Source organism: Lepus europaeus, chromosome 8 (genome assembly GCF_033115175.1).
Source record: "Lepus europaeus isolate LE1 chromosome 8, mLepTim1.pri, whole genome shotgun sequence".
NCBI lineage: Eukaryota > Metazoa > Chordata > Mammalia > Lagomorpha > Leporidae > Lepus > Lepus europaeus.
The window spans coordinates 99,899,482-99,916,775 of NC_084834.1; the positions used below are offsets into that span (position 1 = coordinate 99,899,482).

Sequence of the window (17,294 nt, forward strand, 5' to 3'; positions counted from 1 at the left end):
ACGCCTCTCAATTTGAAAAAAATAAATAAAAAGGAAAATCCTTTAAAAATTGTTAGACAATGACATATTTAAATGAAAAATAATTATTGAAAAGAACATGGAAGATCTGGAAATCTTAAATACTGTTGGTAGTGTGTATATTAGTGCAACTACTTTAGGAAACTGATGAGCACTACATGCTATTAACAAGAGCATAAATCGGGGTCTGGCTCTGGCGTAGCGGGTAAAGCTGCCACCTGCAGTGCTGGCATCCCATATGGGCGCCAGTTTGGGTCCCGGCTGTTCCACTTCCAATCCAGCTCTCTGCTGTGGCCTGGGCAAGCAGCAGAAGATGGCCCAAGTCCTTGGGCCCCTGCATCTGCGTGGGAGACCCAGAGGGAGCTTCTGGCTCCTGGCTTTGGATCAGTACAGCTCTGGCCATTGCATCTGGGGAATAAACCATCGGATGGAAGTTTCTCTCTCTCTCTCTCTCTCTCTCTCTCTCTCTCTCTCTCCTTTTGTCTCTCTGTAACTCTGCCTTTCAAATAAATAAATAAATTTTTTAAAAAAGCATAAATTTTCAGGGCCGGCACTGTGGTGTACTGGATAAAGCTGCAACCTAGGATGCCAGCATCCCATATAGGTGCCAGTTTGTGTCCTGGCTGCTCCACTTCCAATACAACTCCCTGCTAATGTGCCTGGGAAAACTGTAAAAGGTGACCCAAGTGCTTGGGCCCCTGCAACCCATTTGGGATACCTAGATGAAGCTCCTGGCCCCCGGCTTTGGCCTGGCCCAGAGTTGGCCGTTGCGGCCATTTGGGGAGTGAACTAGAAGATGAAGATTTCTCTCTGTGTCTCTTTCTGTAACTCTTTCAAAAAAAATCCTTTTTTTTTTTAAAAAAAAAGCACAAATTCACATGTTTCAATTAAAAATAATTAAAAAGAAGAGTAAGATTCCCCTTCCTAAACAGCCTATGCCTAACTTGTGCTCCAACAGTTTCACTGTTAGTTATATTCATATGTCTGATAGGAATGCATATATATGTTCACCAAAGAAGTGGGTAAGAATGTTAATAAGTTATGTGGTGTAAAATTTCACTAGAAGACATATACAAGAATGTCCCTATTAGCATTATTTGTATTAGCCCAAACTAAATAACCTACATGTGCACCAATAGTAGAATGGACATTATGATACATTCATGTAATGGAATATTAAACAGCGATGAGAACACACACACCTACACTTGATTCAGATTTCATAAACACACTGTTAGATGAACGGACCTAGACCTCCACCAAAATAACATAAAGGTGATTCTTTTACTTAAGGAAAGTTCAAAAACAGACAAAATGAATATATGGTCTTAGAAGTCACAAGATGGGGCTGGCGTTGTGGTGTTGTGGGTAAAACCACTGCCTGTGGTGCCAGAATCCCATTTGGGTGCCAGTTCAAGTCCTGGCTGTTCCTCATCCGATCCATCTCTCTGCTTTGGCCTAGGAAAGCATAGAAGATGATCCAAGTGCTTGGGCCCCTGTACCCATGTGGGAGACCTGGAAGAAGCTCTTGGCCATTTGGGGAGTGAACCAGCAGATGGAAGACCTCTCTCTTTCTCTCCCTCTCTGTCTGTAACTCTACCTCTCAAAAAAAGAGTCATGAATTATTACCTTGATTGGCAATACTTCCCAAAGCATTAACAAAGAAACTTCTAGGTGCTGGCATTACCCTACGTTTTGGTTTGTGTGCTAGACATATACTCATTTTGGGAAAATCCATTATACTATAGACTTACTATTTGCACATACTTCTGAATTTATGTGGTAAGTCAATAAAATAGCTCCTTAAAATTACCATCAACAATGTACACTCCACAACAGATCTGGAATTTGAATCCCTACAGTGTGGTTTTAAGGTCTGAGCTCTTAATCACTATGGTATTTCTCCAGCAACCTACCTCAGAGAAGTACTTGCTCATACATATTAAAAGACCAATAATTATGTTCATCAAAATGAGATACTGGGTGGCATTTGGTACAGCTGTTAAGATGCTGCTTGGTCCACCTGCATCCCATATCACAGTGCTCATCCACTTCCAACCCAGCTTCCTGCTAATTCATACCCCAGGAAACTGGAGATGATACCCCAAGTACTTGGGTCCCTATCACCCATGTGGGAGACTTGGACTGAATCCCAGGCTCCTAGTTTCAGCCTGGCCCAGTTAAGGCTGTTGCAGGCATCTGGGGAGTGAACCAAAAGGTAGAAGACTTCTATCTTTCTGTCTTTCAAATAAAAGGAAAATAGTTTTTGTAAAATGACGTTAGGAAAAAATTATAAATGTCTATTAATAGGGGACCAGTAATATACACAACAGGGTATAAAGTTAAAATGTTGGGCTTAATATAATATAGTTATTGATTTCACAGACTCAAAGGAGGAAACAATAAAGATTTAAGGAGCAGATGGGTTAAAAATTCTGTTATTCTTCCCAAAATTGCTGCATATGGCCCTTCTCTTTTTTCAAATAAAGATTTGCTTATTTATTTGAAAGGCAGAGTTACAGAGAGGCAGAGGCAGAGGCAGAGGCAGAGAGAGAGAGAGAGAGAGAGAGAGAGAGAAGAGAGAATCTTCCATCTGCTGGTTCATCGGCAACGGCCAGAGCTGGGCCCATCAGAAGCCAGGAGCCAAGAGGTTCTTCCAGCTCTCCCACCCAGGTGCAGGGCCCCAAGCACTTGGGCCATCTTCTAATCATTTCCCAGGCCAAAGCAGAGAATTGGATTGGAAGAAGAGCAACAAAAACAAAGTTGGAGTCATTACAATATCAGATTTCAAGATACACTACAGGGCAGTTATAATCAAAACAGCCTGGTACTGGCACAAAAACAGATGAGTAGACCAATGGAACACAATAGAATCTCAAGAAATCAATCCTTGCATCTACAACCAACTTATATTTGACAATGGAGTTAAAATCAAATCCTGGAGAAAGGACAGTCTCTTCAACAAATGGTGCTGGGGCCGGCGCTTTGGCACAGCGGGTATAACCACTGCCTGCAGTACCAGCATCCTATGGGTGCTGGTTCAAGTCCCGGCTGCTCCACTTCCGATCCAGCTCTCTGCTATGGCCTGGGAGAGCAGTAGAAGATGGCCCAAATCCCTGGGACCCTGCACCCAGGAAGAAGCTCCTGGCTCCTGGTGCTAGATCAGCACAGCTCCGGCCATTGAAGCCAATTGGGGAGTGAACCATCAGACGGAGGACTCTATCTCTCTCTGCCTCTCCTTCTCTCTCTGTGTAACTCTGACTTTCAAATAAATAAATAAATCTTTTTTTAAAAAAAAGTGCTGGGAAAACTGGATCTCTGCATGCAGAAATATCAAGCATGACTCCTACCTTACACCTTACACAAAAACCCACTCAAAATTGGTCAAAGACCTAAACCTATGACCTGATACCATCAAATTATTAGAGAACAGTGGGGAAATCCTGCAAGACATTGATGTTGGGAGAAAGGTCCCCTAATCTACTATTGGTGGGAATGTAAACTGATAAGGCCCCTTTGGAAGACAGTATGAAAATACCTCAGAAATCTGAATATAGACCTACCATATGAACCAGCCATCCAACTCCTAGGAATTTACCCAAAGGAAATAAAATCAGCATATGAAACAGCATCTGTACCCCCATGTTTATTGCAGCTCCATTCACACTAACAAAAATATGGAATCAAACCAGTTATCCATCAACTGAAGACTGGATAAAGAAATTATGGTACATATACACTATGGAATACTATACAGCAATAAAAAATTAAAACCTGTCATTTGCAACAGAATGGATGCAACTGGAAACCATTATACTTAGTGAAATAAGCCAGCCCCAAAAAGACAAATACTATATGTTATCCATGATCTGTGGTAACTAATAGAGTACTTCAAAGGTAATCTATAGGAGTGAAATTGACACTTTCAAATGCAATTATTTTTTTTCTTTTTTTTTTAATTTTATTTAATGAATATAAATTTCCAGTGTACAGCTTATAGATTACAATGGCTTCCCTCTCCCATAACTTCCCTCCCACCTGCAACCCTCCCCTCTCCCGCTCCCTCTCCCCTTCCATTTGCATCAAGATTCCTTTTCAATTCTCTTTATATACAGAATATCAATTTAGTATAAAGATTTCAACAGTATGCACCCACATAGAAACACAAAGCCTCCCTTTCAGACCAAAGGGAAAGAAAGTTTTTAAGTGAGAATATAATTTTCCTCATGGGCATTGTCTACCTTAGAAAAACTACTACAGAACATGCCTGTGACTATAGACTTGTAGTTCAGGCCACCAAAGATTAGAGCTGGGACTTGGGCACTCCCTTGACTTGCATCCTCTGGTCTGCTTTAACACAAACCAGGAGGAAAAGCAAGCTAGGCATCAGAAGCAATGGGTGGCAGGCCTATTAATGGCTGATCTGTACAGTGATCTGCCCTCAAGGAGACCCAACAGGCCAGTCCACTGCAGTGGCTTTCAATGTGGTAAGCCTGGGCTTCAGCAGAAGTCAGCTTGTGAAGAGCCCTGGCAGCTCTGCCAAGAGTTGGATCACTGGAAATGGACCTGCCCTGGAGTCAAATGCAATTATTTTTAACAGCCCCTGTCTTCACTGTTGAGGAACAATGGATTTTTTTTTTCTTCTTCTTCATACTATATGTTGAACTCTTTACTTAGTGTAGGGTTAATTTTATGAGTATAAAGTTAACTGAAAACGGATCTTTGTATAAAGTAAGAATGGGAATAGGAGATGGAGGAGGAAGAAGAGTGAAAGTGTGGGAGGGAGGGAGAGCGGGTGGGGTAGAATTACTATGTTCCTAAATTTGTAATGAAATGCATGAAGTTTGTATATCTTAAATAAAAGGTTTCTAGGTTAAAACAAAAAGAAATTAAACTTTAAAAATTACAAAAGATCAATAAAGGTTGATTTTTCAGAAGATAAACAAAATAGACAAACTTTTAGCCAGACAAACAAAGAAAAAGAAAATAACTCAAATAAGAGATGAAGAGGAAATATTACAACTGATGCCATGGAAACCAGGGCCTTGCTTTACTACTGAATTTTACAAATCATTCAAAGGGAGCTAATGCCAATACTTTTCAAACTACTTCAAAATAACCAACAGGATGGAACTCTGCCAGACTGTTTTTACAAGGCCAGCATTACTCTGATATCAAAAGTGAACACAGGGCCTGGCGCTGTGGCACAGCGGGTTAATACCCTGGCCTGAAGTGCCAGCATCCCATATGGGTGCCAGTTCAAAACCTGGCTGCTCCACTTCTGATCCAGCTCTCTGCTATGGCCTGGAAAAGCAGTAGAACATGGCCCATGTCCTTGGGCCCCTGCACCCAAGTGAGAGACCTGGAAGAAGCTCCTGGCTCCTGGCTTCAGGTCGGTGCAGCTCCAGCCGTTGCGGCCAGTTGGGGAGTGAACCATCGGTTGGAAGACCTCTCTCTCTCTCTCTCTCTGCCTTTCCTCTCTCTGTGTAACTCTGACTTTCAAATAAATAAATCTTAAAAAAAAAAAAAAAAAATTAGGCCGGCGCCGCGGCTCACTAGGCTAATCCTCCGCCTTGCGGCACCGGCACACCGGGTTCTAGTCCCGGTCGGGGCACCGGATTCTGTCCCGGTTGCCCCTCTTCCAGGCCAGCTCTCTGCTGTGGCCAGGGAGTGCAGTGGAGGATGGCCCAAGTGCTTGGGCCCTGCACCCGCATGGGAGACCAGGAGAAGCACCTGGCTCCTGCCATCGGATCAGCGCGGTGCACTGGCCGCAGCGCGCCTACCGCGGCGGCCATTGGAGGGTGAACCAACGGCAAAGGAAGACCTTTCTCTCTGTCTCTCTCTCTCACTGTCCACTCTGCCTGTCAAAAAAAAAAAAAAAAATGAACAAAGACACAACACAAAAATAAACTACAGACCAATATCCTTGATGAACATAGATGCAAAAATTCTCAACAAAATATTAGCAAACTGAATCCAACACCATATCAAAAAGCTCATATATCATGATCAACTGAGATTTATCCCAGAGATCTAAGAGTGGTTCAACATTCACAAATGACTAAACATCGTAAATCACATGAACAGAATGTAGAAGAAAAACTATATGGTCATCTCATTAGATACAGAAAAAGCATTTGACAAGATTCAACTTTCCTTCCTGATAAAACAAACAAACAAACAAACAAACAAAAAAAACCTCCAGAAATTAGGTATAGAAGGAACATACCTCAAAATTATAAAGGCTATATATGACAAGCCAACACCAATATCATACCAAATAGGGAGAAAGCATCCCCCCCCCCAATCTGGAACAAGACAAGAATGACCATTTTCACTATTCTTTTTTAACATGATACTAGAAGTATTACTGGTAGCTTTGGGATCCGCATGGAAGGAAGGCCTATACTTCCGGGAATGGAGAGTTCCTACCTGTACTTCCAGGGAAGAAAAGTCCTTGTCAAGGTCCCTGCGGGTGCCTAAAGGTCAACCAAGGAGGATCAGACCCACCTCAACCTTTAATCCCCATGCCCTGAATCTATAAAAGGAGCCCTCCCAATCTCTGATGTGCGACTTCCCCAGCCCCCGCTCTGTTGGGACTGGGGAACCTCGCCCGGGAGCGGAACCCCAATAAAAGCCTGTGAATTAATCGATTCATTTGCCTGGGAAGATGTGTTATGCGCCAGACACCTTGCAATTACCAAGAGCAACTGGAGAAGAGAAAGAAATAAAACACACTGAAAAAGGAGGAAGCCAAAATATCTACATTTGCAGATGACATGATATACACACAAAAACCTAAACACTCCACCAAAAGCTGTTAGAACTGATAGACTAATTCTATCTGATTCTATCTAATTCAGTAAAGGCACAGGTTATGATATCAACATACAAAAAAGTAGCTTTTTATACAGCAATAATGAACTTGCTGAAAGAGAAAGAAATTCCAACCACAATAGCCACAAAAAATAAAATATTTAATAATAAATTTAACCAAAGAAATGACAGATTTCTACAATGAAAATTATAAAGCAATGATGAAAGAAATAATAAAGGATGCAAAACAATGAAAAGATATTCCTTACTCATGGATTGTAAGGATTAATATCTTTCTTAAATATTATACTATTTAACAATATGATATCTTTAAATGATACTGTTAAAATGTCCATACTGCCTAAAGCAATCTACAAATTCAAAGCAATCCCTATCAAAATACCAATTACATTCTTCATGGAATTAGAAAAAACAAACCTAAAATTTATATAGAATTGCAGAAGATTCAAAATAGCCAAAGCAATCCTGTAGGCAGGGTGGGGGTGGGAGGGGAGTAGCATACTACGAAGCTATAGAAATTAAAACAGCATGGTATAGTACAGGCAAAAAACCAACACATAGATCAATAAAACAGAATAGAGAGGTCAGAAATTAATACACATACATACAGCCAAATGATTTTTGATGAAAGTGCCCAGATCATAAAAATACCCACCAGAGATAGGATAATCTCTTCAATAAATGGTATTGGCGGGGGCGGTGCTGTGGTGCAGAGGGTTAAAGTCTCAGCTTGCAGCCTGGGAAAGCAGTAGAAGATGTCCCAAGTCCTTGGGCCCCTGTACCCACATGAGAGACCTGAAAGAAGCTCCTGGCTCCTGGCTTTGGGTCAGCTTAGCTCTGGCCATTGCAGCCTTTTGGAGAGTGAAACAGCAGATGGAAGACCTCTCTTTATAACTTTGTCTTTCAAATAAATAAAATAAATCTTTTAAAAAAATGATATTGGCAAAGTTGGGTATATATACATGTACTAAATACATGTACATATATACATATATATACATGTACTAAAATATAATTTATATAATAGTATGTATAATACCATGTACTAAATACATAAATAATACCATGTATTAAAATCAACTCAAAATGAATCAAGACCTAAATTTTAAGAGATGAGACTATGAAATTGCTAGAACAATATGCAGGGGAAACACTTCAAGACACTGGTGTAGGCTATGTCTGCTTGAATAAAACCCTCAAAGTGCAGGCAACAAAAGCAAAACTAGGCAAACAGGATTATAAACTCAGAAGCTTCTGCACAACAAAGGAAGCAATCAAATGAAGAGACATCCAACAGAATGGGGAAAAGTATTTGTAAGTTATTTATCTGACAAATTATGAATATACAAACAAAAAACCAAAACAACCAATCAAGATACAGGGCTAAGGACCTTATCAAAATAAGAAATACAAATTGCCAGCAAATTCATTAAAAAAAATACTCAACATCACATCAGAGAAATGCAAATCAAAAGCACAATGAGATATCACTTCACCTCTGTCAGAATGGCTGTTATCCAGAAGAGCAACAAATGCTGGTAAGGATGTAGAGAAAGGGGAATTGCTACACCGTTGGTGGGAATGTAAATTAGTGCAACAATTGTGGAAACAGAGTGAAGATTTCTTTAACACTAGAAAAAGACCTGCCATGTGAACTAGCAATCCCACTACAGGGTATTTGCCCAAAAGACATGAACTCATTTTATCAAAATTGCTCCACCATATTTATAGCATCACTGTCACAATAGACAAAAAATGGAATCAACCAGGGCACCCATCATTTGATGGCTAAGGAAAATGTGATAAATACACACAGTAGAATATTATCCAGCCACCAAAAAAGTATGAAATTCTACCATTTGCAGCAAAATGGTTGAAACTGGAGGACATCATGTTGAGAGACACAAGCCTGACACAGAAAGAAAAATACCTTATGTTGTCCATTACGTGTGGGAACTAAAATTTAAAAAGAAATGCCAATATGTATCAGTTTTGCTGCAAGTTTGGTGTTTTGTCAAACTTCATTTTAACTCTTTGTCAAATACACTGACAGGAATTATATACGACAGTGTTAGTGACTTTGTGACTATAAAATCTACATAAGCTGAACGCCTTTGCATTTGATTGTTGTTTATAGCCCTTGCCTACTTTCCTGTTGGACTACATTCTTTTCACTTATTTGTTGAATTCTTTCTCTGGTGTAGCTATTAAGCCTTTAACTATAATGTAAATTAAAAATGTTATCTCAAAAAATATATTAAGTTGAAAACAGTACGGTCAGAAAACAGTTGATTTACCTTGACAAGAGCCATCTGAAGAGACTGTCGATTCTGCCGTGGGCTGATCTGCTTCCTTGCAAGACTTTATAAGGACCAGTTGTTTGGCTTTTCCTTTGATTGGATGGCCCACTGCTTACAATCCATTCCGTCTCTGGTTAAAGTCAGTCAATTTCTATTGACTCAATTGAAGACTGCTAACTGACACAGCTGCCTGTGACTACCCTCAATGATAAAGTCACTACTACTTTGCAAGATTTCATGGCATTGAAGTTTTGCCTTCTTTGTCCAGAAGACTTCTTTGTTTCATCCTAAGAAGTCCACGTCACCCCTGCACAAGTCCACTTCTGAAGCTTCATAGTGTAGTGTATCCTGTACATGGCACATACATGAAAATTTCTATCATTTTGCCCCATATACTTTTTTTTTAAGATTTATTTTATTCATTTGAAAGAGTTACAGAGAGAGGTAGAGACAGAGAGAGATGTCTTCCATCTGTTGGTTCACTCCCCAAATGGCCGCAAAGGCCGAAGCTGAGCCAATCCGAAGCCAGGAGACAGGAACCTCTGGTCTCCCATGTGGGTGCAGGGGTCCAAGGACCTGGGCCATTCTCCACTGCTTTCTCAGGCCACAGCAGAGAGCTGTGAAGAGGAGCAGCCTAGACTAGAACCGGGGCCCACATGGGATGCCTGCGCTTCAGGCCAGGGCTTTAACCCACTGTGCCACAGCAGCAGCCCCAAGCCCAATATACTTTCTCTACCAAATAATCAATTTTCCTAAGAAAAACACACAAGACAACTGTTGTGGGGTGCACAGATTAAAACACAGTGAGACTTCTGAAGTCAGATTAGGAGTCTATTAGCGAGCTGGAGACTGCCCTCTCACAGAGCAGTCCGGAGAAGACAGCCCCAAGTTGCAGTGGTGGGGCCTTTGTAAAAGCAGAACCTACTTTTTATCAGGCATTTGATTATGCGTGTGAGCTTGTGCGAGCAGAAAGCAGGCATCCAGAAGCGAGAAGCAGTTAGCTAATTAGCCAGGTTTTTTTTGTAACCTTGACGCCACCTGTGCTATCCTGTGTCCGCAGCTGAGAGTAGACAGGAGCAAACCGTCTAATGGCCTTGGCCATTATCAAGCAAGCAGAGGTACAGAACTAGAAATGGGCCAGTTACAAACTAACATGTAATTTTATGAAGAACAGGCCTTGTTTTAAAACGACCAAATAACCTATTGAACTTTGAGTCCCTTGTCACACTACTACGCCCCTACTACAACTGTTGAAATGATGAGTACTTCCAAGTGTTGCCAAGGACGTGAAGAAATTGGAACACATACGAATTGTGGGAGGGAATGTAGAATGGTCCAGCCACTTTGGAAAACTGCTTGGCAGTCTATATAACAAAGTATATTTGTTTTGTTTTGTTTCTAAAGCTTTTACTTATTTATTTGAGAGGTAGAGTTACAGACAGTGAGAGGGAAAGACAGAGAGAAAGGTCTTCCATCCACTGGTTCACTCCCCAAATGGCCACAACTGCTGGAACTGGGCTGATCCGAAGCTAGGAAACAGGAGCTTCCTCCAGGTCTGCCACGTGGGTGCCGGGGCCCAAGCACTTGGGCCATCTTCCACTGCTTTCCCAGGCCACAGCAGAGAGCTGGATTGGAAAAGGAACAGCCGGGACTTGAACCGGCGCCCATATGGGATGCTGGCACTGCAGGCTGAAGATTATCCTATTGCGCCACAGTGCCAGCACCATAACTTCGTATTTTTTAATGGATTTTAAAAACAAACATAATGACCTTCTGCAATGTCATCCTGGGTGATGATGGCCAAGAAATCACTTTATGTGCTTACTATATTTTTCCTATAACGTTAGACATATTTAACAATTTAAAATGTGATTCACTTACCATCTAAATTCATTTCCTGTACCACCAATGGTATATGTATAGCCCTTTAGGAAATGCAAGGTTGTTTTATTTAACTTAGTCCTGCATAAATTAATTTTTGATAAAAGAACACCAACTTAGGAAACAGTGGTACAAGTAGGTATGAATTTCAGCATTTTCCACACCCAAATAAGCTTCTCTTCTAACTTCATTCTTCCGAAGACTTCTTGAAGTCCCTTCATCTAAGGTTTTACACAGTACATAACAAGATACAGTAAGTATTAGTTGTTCCATTCAGCAAATATTCAGGATGGGGGTGCAGAGAGTAACTTTTTATCAGTGGCAAGTGATTGAGGAGCTGGAGGTGTAGCAAACCTCTAGGGTCAAAATATCTCCCCCCTATCCAACATGATCACAACCACATAATTATAAGGAAAGGGCGCCTTCCACACAGGGAAGAGGAAAAAAAGGAAATATGACAAAATGGTAACTGTTATAGGAATAATAGGTCATTGAATTCTTCCTCATTATGTTCATTTCTCCACTTGCCAAAGTTTATTGAATGTGCTACTTTAACATTTTTTATTTATTTGTGTTTGAAAAGCAGAGACAGAGGAAAACCTCTCATGTGCTGGTTCACTCCCCCAAAACTTGTCACAGCCAGAGCTGGGCCAGACTGAAAGCAAGAGCCTAGAATTCAATCAAGATTTCTCCTGTGGGTGGCAGGGCCCCAAGCATTTGAGCCATCACCTGCTGCCTCCCAGGGTGTACATTAGCAGGAAACTGGAATTGGAAGCTTTGAAATTGAAATAAAGGTGGCATCAATGCGCCTGCCCGTGTCCATGAGGAGAGGCTGAGGTGTCCGAGCTCCCAGGCCCTGGGCGAGCCCCGGTGGCCGGGGACGGCGAAGATGTCAGCTTCGTTAGTCTGCACCACTGTCCAGGCTGTGAGCAAGAGGAAGCTGCAGCCCACCCGGGCCGCCCTCACCCTGACACCATCGGCAGTAAACAAGATAAAACAGCTTCTTAAAGATAAACCTTTGCCTGGTGCCGTGGCTTAACAGGCTAATCCTCCACCTTGCGGCGCTGGCACACTGGGTTCTAGTCCCAGTCGGGGCGCCGGATTCTATCCTGGTTGCCCCTCTTCCAGGCCAGCTCTCTGCTATGGCCCGGGAAGGCAGTGGAGGATGGCCCAAGTCCTTGGGCCCTGCACCCGCATGGGAGACCAGGAGAAGCACCTGGCTCCTGGCTTCGGATCAGTGAGATGCGCCGGCCGCAGCGGCCATTGGAGGGTGAACCAACGGCAAAAAGGAAGACCTTTCTCTCTGTCTCTCTCACTATCCACTCTGCCCGTAAAAAAAAAAAAAAAAAAAAAAAAATAAGAACTTAAATAATAATGTCATAGCTAGATTCACTTCGCCATCAGCCAAGAATACAGTAAGTAGAAAAAACCTCCCTTTCAGACCAAAGGGAAAGAAAGTTTTAAAGTGAGAATATAATTTTCCTCATGGGCATTGTCTACCTTAGAAAAACTACTACAGAACATGCCTGTGACTATAGACTTGTAGTTCAGGCCACCGAAGATTAGAGCTGGGACTTGGGCACTCCCTTGACTTGCATCCTCTGGTCTGCTTTAACACAAACCAGGAGGAAAAGAAAGCTAGGCATCAGAAGCAATGGGTGGCAGGCCTATTAATGGCTGATCTGTACAGTGATCTGCCCTCAAGGAGACCCAACAGGCCAGTCCACTGCAGTGGCTTTCAATGTGGTAAGCCTGGGCTTCAGCAGAAGTCAGCTTGTGAAGAGCCCTGGCAGCTCTGCCAAGAGTTGGATCACTGGAAATGGACCTGCCCTGGAGTCGAAGGATGCCCAGGTCAGAGCCACAGATCTTATTGGCTCTAAGCTGAAAAGCCCTTCACTCAGCACAGCTTCCAAAGTGACCACTGCAGCTGAGGGGATGGTCAAGTAGGGTCAGCAACATTGCAGGCAGAACTGTGAATTTCTTGTTAGAGATGCCCCCTGCCTTTACCTGGCCAGCTCTCCTCCCAGCCCAGCCAAGTAATGAAAGTCAACAGAGTGCCTTCCCCTAGGAGGTTCATACCTCCCTTAGGATATACCCCATGTGAAGAGATAGATAGGTCTGGGCCTCTTAACTTACAAGGCCTAAAGCCCACCAGATTATTATCAAGCCCCTTCTATCAGGTTCTATTTGCCTCTCAATCAGAAAACTTAATTGTAGCTTAGACAGCACCTTTCTTAGCTCCTCTAATAATGACTCTGTCCTTTGTTCTAGACCCTGTCTAGTGCACTTGGGCCTCATTCCTTTGTAATCATAACCTCTACTCTACCACCAATGGCTCTACTCCCAACCTGTGTGTACTGATGGTCCTCTTCCCCACTTAATGCTGTATAATTGTTCAAACCTGGTAAATGCCACTCTTAGGATCATTGGTTACTATCCTCACTCTGTCTTTTATGACCTTGTCTAAATATGATCAGAGTCGGCAAACTTGGAAGGCTTCCATAGCCTTGGCAACTCATGACGACAGCCTAGGGTGGTTACTGGCGCCATAAACTAGAGTGTCAATTTGTTGGGTCAACAACAGGAGCCACTGTGCATTTGCTCCTCATGTGGGATCTTTGTCCTTAATGTGCTGTACATTTTGATTTAATGCTATAACTAGTACTCAAACAGTATGTTTCACTTTGTGTTTCTATGTGGGTGCAAACTGTTGAAATCTTTATACTAAATTGATCTTCTGTATATAAAGAGAATTGAAAATGAATCTTGATGCAAATGGAAGGGGAGAGGGAGCGGGAGAGGGGAGGGTTGCAGGTGGGAGGGAAGTTATGGGAGGGGGAAGCCATTGTAATCCATAAGCTGTATACTGGAAATTTATATTCATTAAATAAAAGTTAAAAAAAAAAAAAAAGATAAACCTGAGCATGTAGGTGTAAAAGTTGGCGTCCGAACCAGGGGCTGTAACGGCCTTTCTTATACTCTAGAATATACGAAGACAAAAGGAGGTTCTGATGAAGAAGTCGTTCAGGACGGAGTCAGAGTGTTCATCGAGAAGAAAGCCCAGCTAACACTCTTAGGAACAGAAATGGACTATGTTGAAGACAAATTATCCAGAGTTTGTGTTCAATAACCCAAACATCAAAGGAACTTGCAGCTGTGGAGAAAGCTTTAACATTTGAATCCTCAGGACACCTCCGGCTGCCAGCTCCAGGGAAGCACACGCATGCCCTGGAGCTCACGGAAGAAATCGTGTGACTGTCACGTGCTTCAGGGTTATAACGTGGGGAAAATAAAACAATGCATTTTGGAAATGAAGCCAGTGTGTTAGCTGCCAGGAGATGTGGGATCCGTGCGCTCTGTTGGAAACCGAGCCTGAGAGGCCTTCACTCTCTGGATCGTTTCCTTCTCTAAGGAAAGGAACCCAGCTGTGCACCTGAAACTCAGCAGCAGGAAGTCCAGGCTGCTGGGAGCAACGGGTTGCTGCATTGTAGCCATTTTCCGTTGTTACCAGGACTCTCATTGTCAGATGCCTCCTCTGCGGTCTTTACCAGAGCGGGGCAGATTCCCTTGAAGTGCAGTGCAGAATAGCTCGCCATGGTGATGTCCAAAGGTGAGAAACACTGGAGCCACCTGTTCCTCAGTCCATTTCTTTTGCCACCTAAATGCCTGAACAAAGGGATCTCAAGCCTGCCTGCAAAGAATTGGGAGAAGAGGTGTTGGAGGGGGAGGCGCAGAGGGTGCATGTTTCTCTAATAAAACTTAGAAAACAGCTGTATTTTAAAACTTCTATATGTGCATTAGACACCTAAAGTATCCTGTTAACACAATCAAAATAGAAGAAAATTAACAATTCACTCCAAAACAAAGCTCCAAGTCATCTGTAATACATTTTTGCTATTTTATTTGTACAAATGAAAAGACAAGTATTTGCCAGTTAGTGCTAGTATTTAGGAACTTGTGTGAAAGACTGCTGTCGCCACCTACTGGAGACGGTGATTCACTACTTGTTATGAAAACAAGGACATGTAAAATACAGGCACTATAGAATAGGTCTTCCCATCCGACACCAAGTAGGTGGCTTCAACAAGATAGCGTTAAATAATACCATTAAAATTATCTTTTATTTTTATTAGTAATGCTAATTAATGTTATATTATTTCTAACTCATGTGAAATGTCACCTTTTGAAAGATTTATCATAAAATTAGGTTAGGAAGGACATTGGTGATCATTTTAGGACAGCTTTGTTTTACAAAAGATACCAGAATTTGAGCTGTCTTCTCATAGGATTCGAACCGAGAGTTTAAATTGTTATTTTTATTTTTAATTTGAAAGGCAGAAACAGAGAGACAGGGAGAGAGAAGCTCCCATCTACTGGTTCACTCTCTAAATACCTACAACAGCTGAAGTTGGGCCAGGCAGAAGGTGACGGCCAGAAAGTGAATCCAGGTCTCCCACGTGGATGTTGGGGACCCAAGCACGTGAGCCATCCCCTGCTGCCTTGAACAGCATGAACAGAAAACTGGAATGGGAAGCAGTGAGAAACAGAACTCACTCAGATATGGGATACAGGTGTCCCAAGTGGCGACTTAATTGCTGTACCTAACTCCAGCCACAAGAATTCAATTATTTACACACAAGGATAGAAAAGAAAGCTAGAAACCAGTTCTGGCTCTTAAGTTTAGAGCATTATGATTTTTTTAAATCTTGACCTTGGGCCAGCATTATGGCATAGCTGGTAAAGACATTGCCTGAGACCCCAGCATCCCATATTACCTATTTCTGTCCCAGCTGCTCCACTTTGATCCAGCTCCCTAATGGCCTCGGAAAGCAGCAGAAGATGGCTCAAGTGTTGGGTCCCTGCACCCATGTGGGAGACCGGGAAGCTCTTGGCTCCTGGCTTTGTCCTAGCCTCGCCCTGGCCATTGCAGCCATTTAGGGAGTGAATCAGAGGCTGGAAGTTTGCTCGCTCTCTCTCCCCAACTCTTTCAAATCTTTTTTTTAAAAAATCCTGACTTATGTTGCAAATTTTATATATTTTATAACTTAGCTAATAGCACACACCAATCATTCTCAGCCATGGCACATCAGAATCACCTATGGAGTTCAAGAATAAACCAGGGGCTGATGCTGTGGTGGAATGGGTTAAGCTGCTGCCTGCAATGCTGGCATCCCATATGGGCACTGCTCCACCTGTGACTGCACTCCCTGCTGGTGCATCTGAGAAAGTAGCGGAAGATGGCCTTGGGACCCTGCACCCATGTGGGAGACCCAGAAGAAGCTCCTGGCTCCTGCCTTCAGCCTAGCCCAGCCTTGGCCATTATGGCCACTTGGGGAGTGAACCAGCAGACAGAAAATCTCTATTTCTCCCCGCCCTCCACCTCTGTAGCTATGCCTTTCAAATAAATAAAATAAATCTTTAAAAAAATAAACCAAAGGTTTTTTTTTTTTTTTTTTTAATCCAATCAATCTGAAAGTACCACTAGTAGACACCAGTGGTTCTTGAAGTGTGGTCCTTGGACCAGAATTATCCTCCTCACTGCCTGTTTGAAAATATTAATTTTCAAGGTCTCCCCTATATTGTTAGGTGGAGCCCAGCAACTTGTGTTTGTAAGACCTCCAGGTGATTTGTATGCAAACTGAAGTTGAGAATCCCTAGTATTTACATGAAAACTTTTAAGTTCTTACTCATTTTTAAAATACAGGATTTAATTTACTATTCTCTAAAAAGGAAACATAATGAGATTTGCATTGAGTAATATAATTTTACTATTTCCCCAGAGATTTTAATAAACACTCAACAAGGTTCTAGCTTGGCCAAGTGAGAAAATGCTCTCATGGAAAAGCAGGGAACAGTTCGCTCTTAGGCCACTGGGATATTCCTGCCTAGGGTACATTCCCCCAACCATGTTTCCTTACTTTGGTTTCTTCTGCTTAAAAGGTACCTGTCTAGGCCGGCGCCGTGGCTTAACAGGCTAATCCTCCGCCTTGCGGCGCCAGCACACCGGGTTCTAGTCCCGGTCAGGGCGCCGGATTCTATCCTGGTTGCCCCTCTTCCAGGCCAGCTCTCTGCTATGGCCCAGGAAAGCAGTGGAGGATGGCCCAAGTGCTTGGGCCCTGCACCCGCATGGGAGACCAGGAGAAGCACCTGGCTCCTGGCTTCAGATCAGCGCAGTGCGCCTGCTGTAGCGGCCATTGGAGGGTGAACCAACGGCAAAAGGAAGACCTTTCTCTCTGTCTCTCTCTCACTATCCACTCT

General features: G+C 42.6%; 1 protein-coding gene across 1 annotated transcript; it reads left to right on the top strand.

Moving 5' to 3' along the window:
* Positions 1 to 11,909: 11,909 nt before the first annotated feature.
* On the top strand, positions 11,910 to 14,229 carry LOC133765660 (iron-sulfur cluster assembly 1 homolog, mitochondrial-like). The gene is made up of 2 exons (XM_062199204.1): positions 11,910 to 12,052; positions 13,955 to 14,229. The coding sequence occupies exons 1-2, from the start codon at positions 11,926 to 11,928 to the stop codon at positions 14,164 to 14,166; spliced, it is 339 nt and encodes a 112-aa protein (XP_062055188.1). The 5' UTR covers positions 11,910 to 11,925; the 3' UTR covers positions 14,167 to 14,229.
* The last annotated feature ends 3,065 nt before the right edge of the window (positions 14,230 to 17,294 follow it).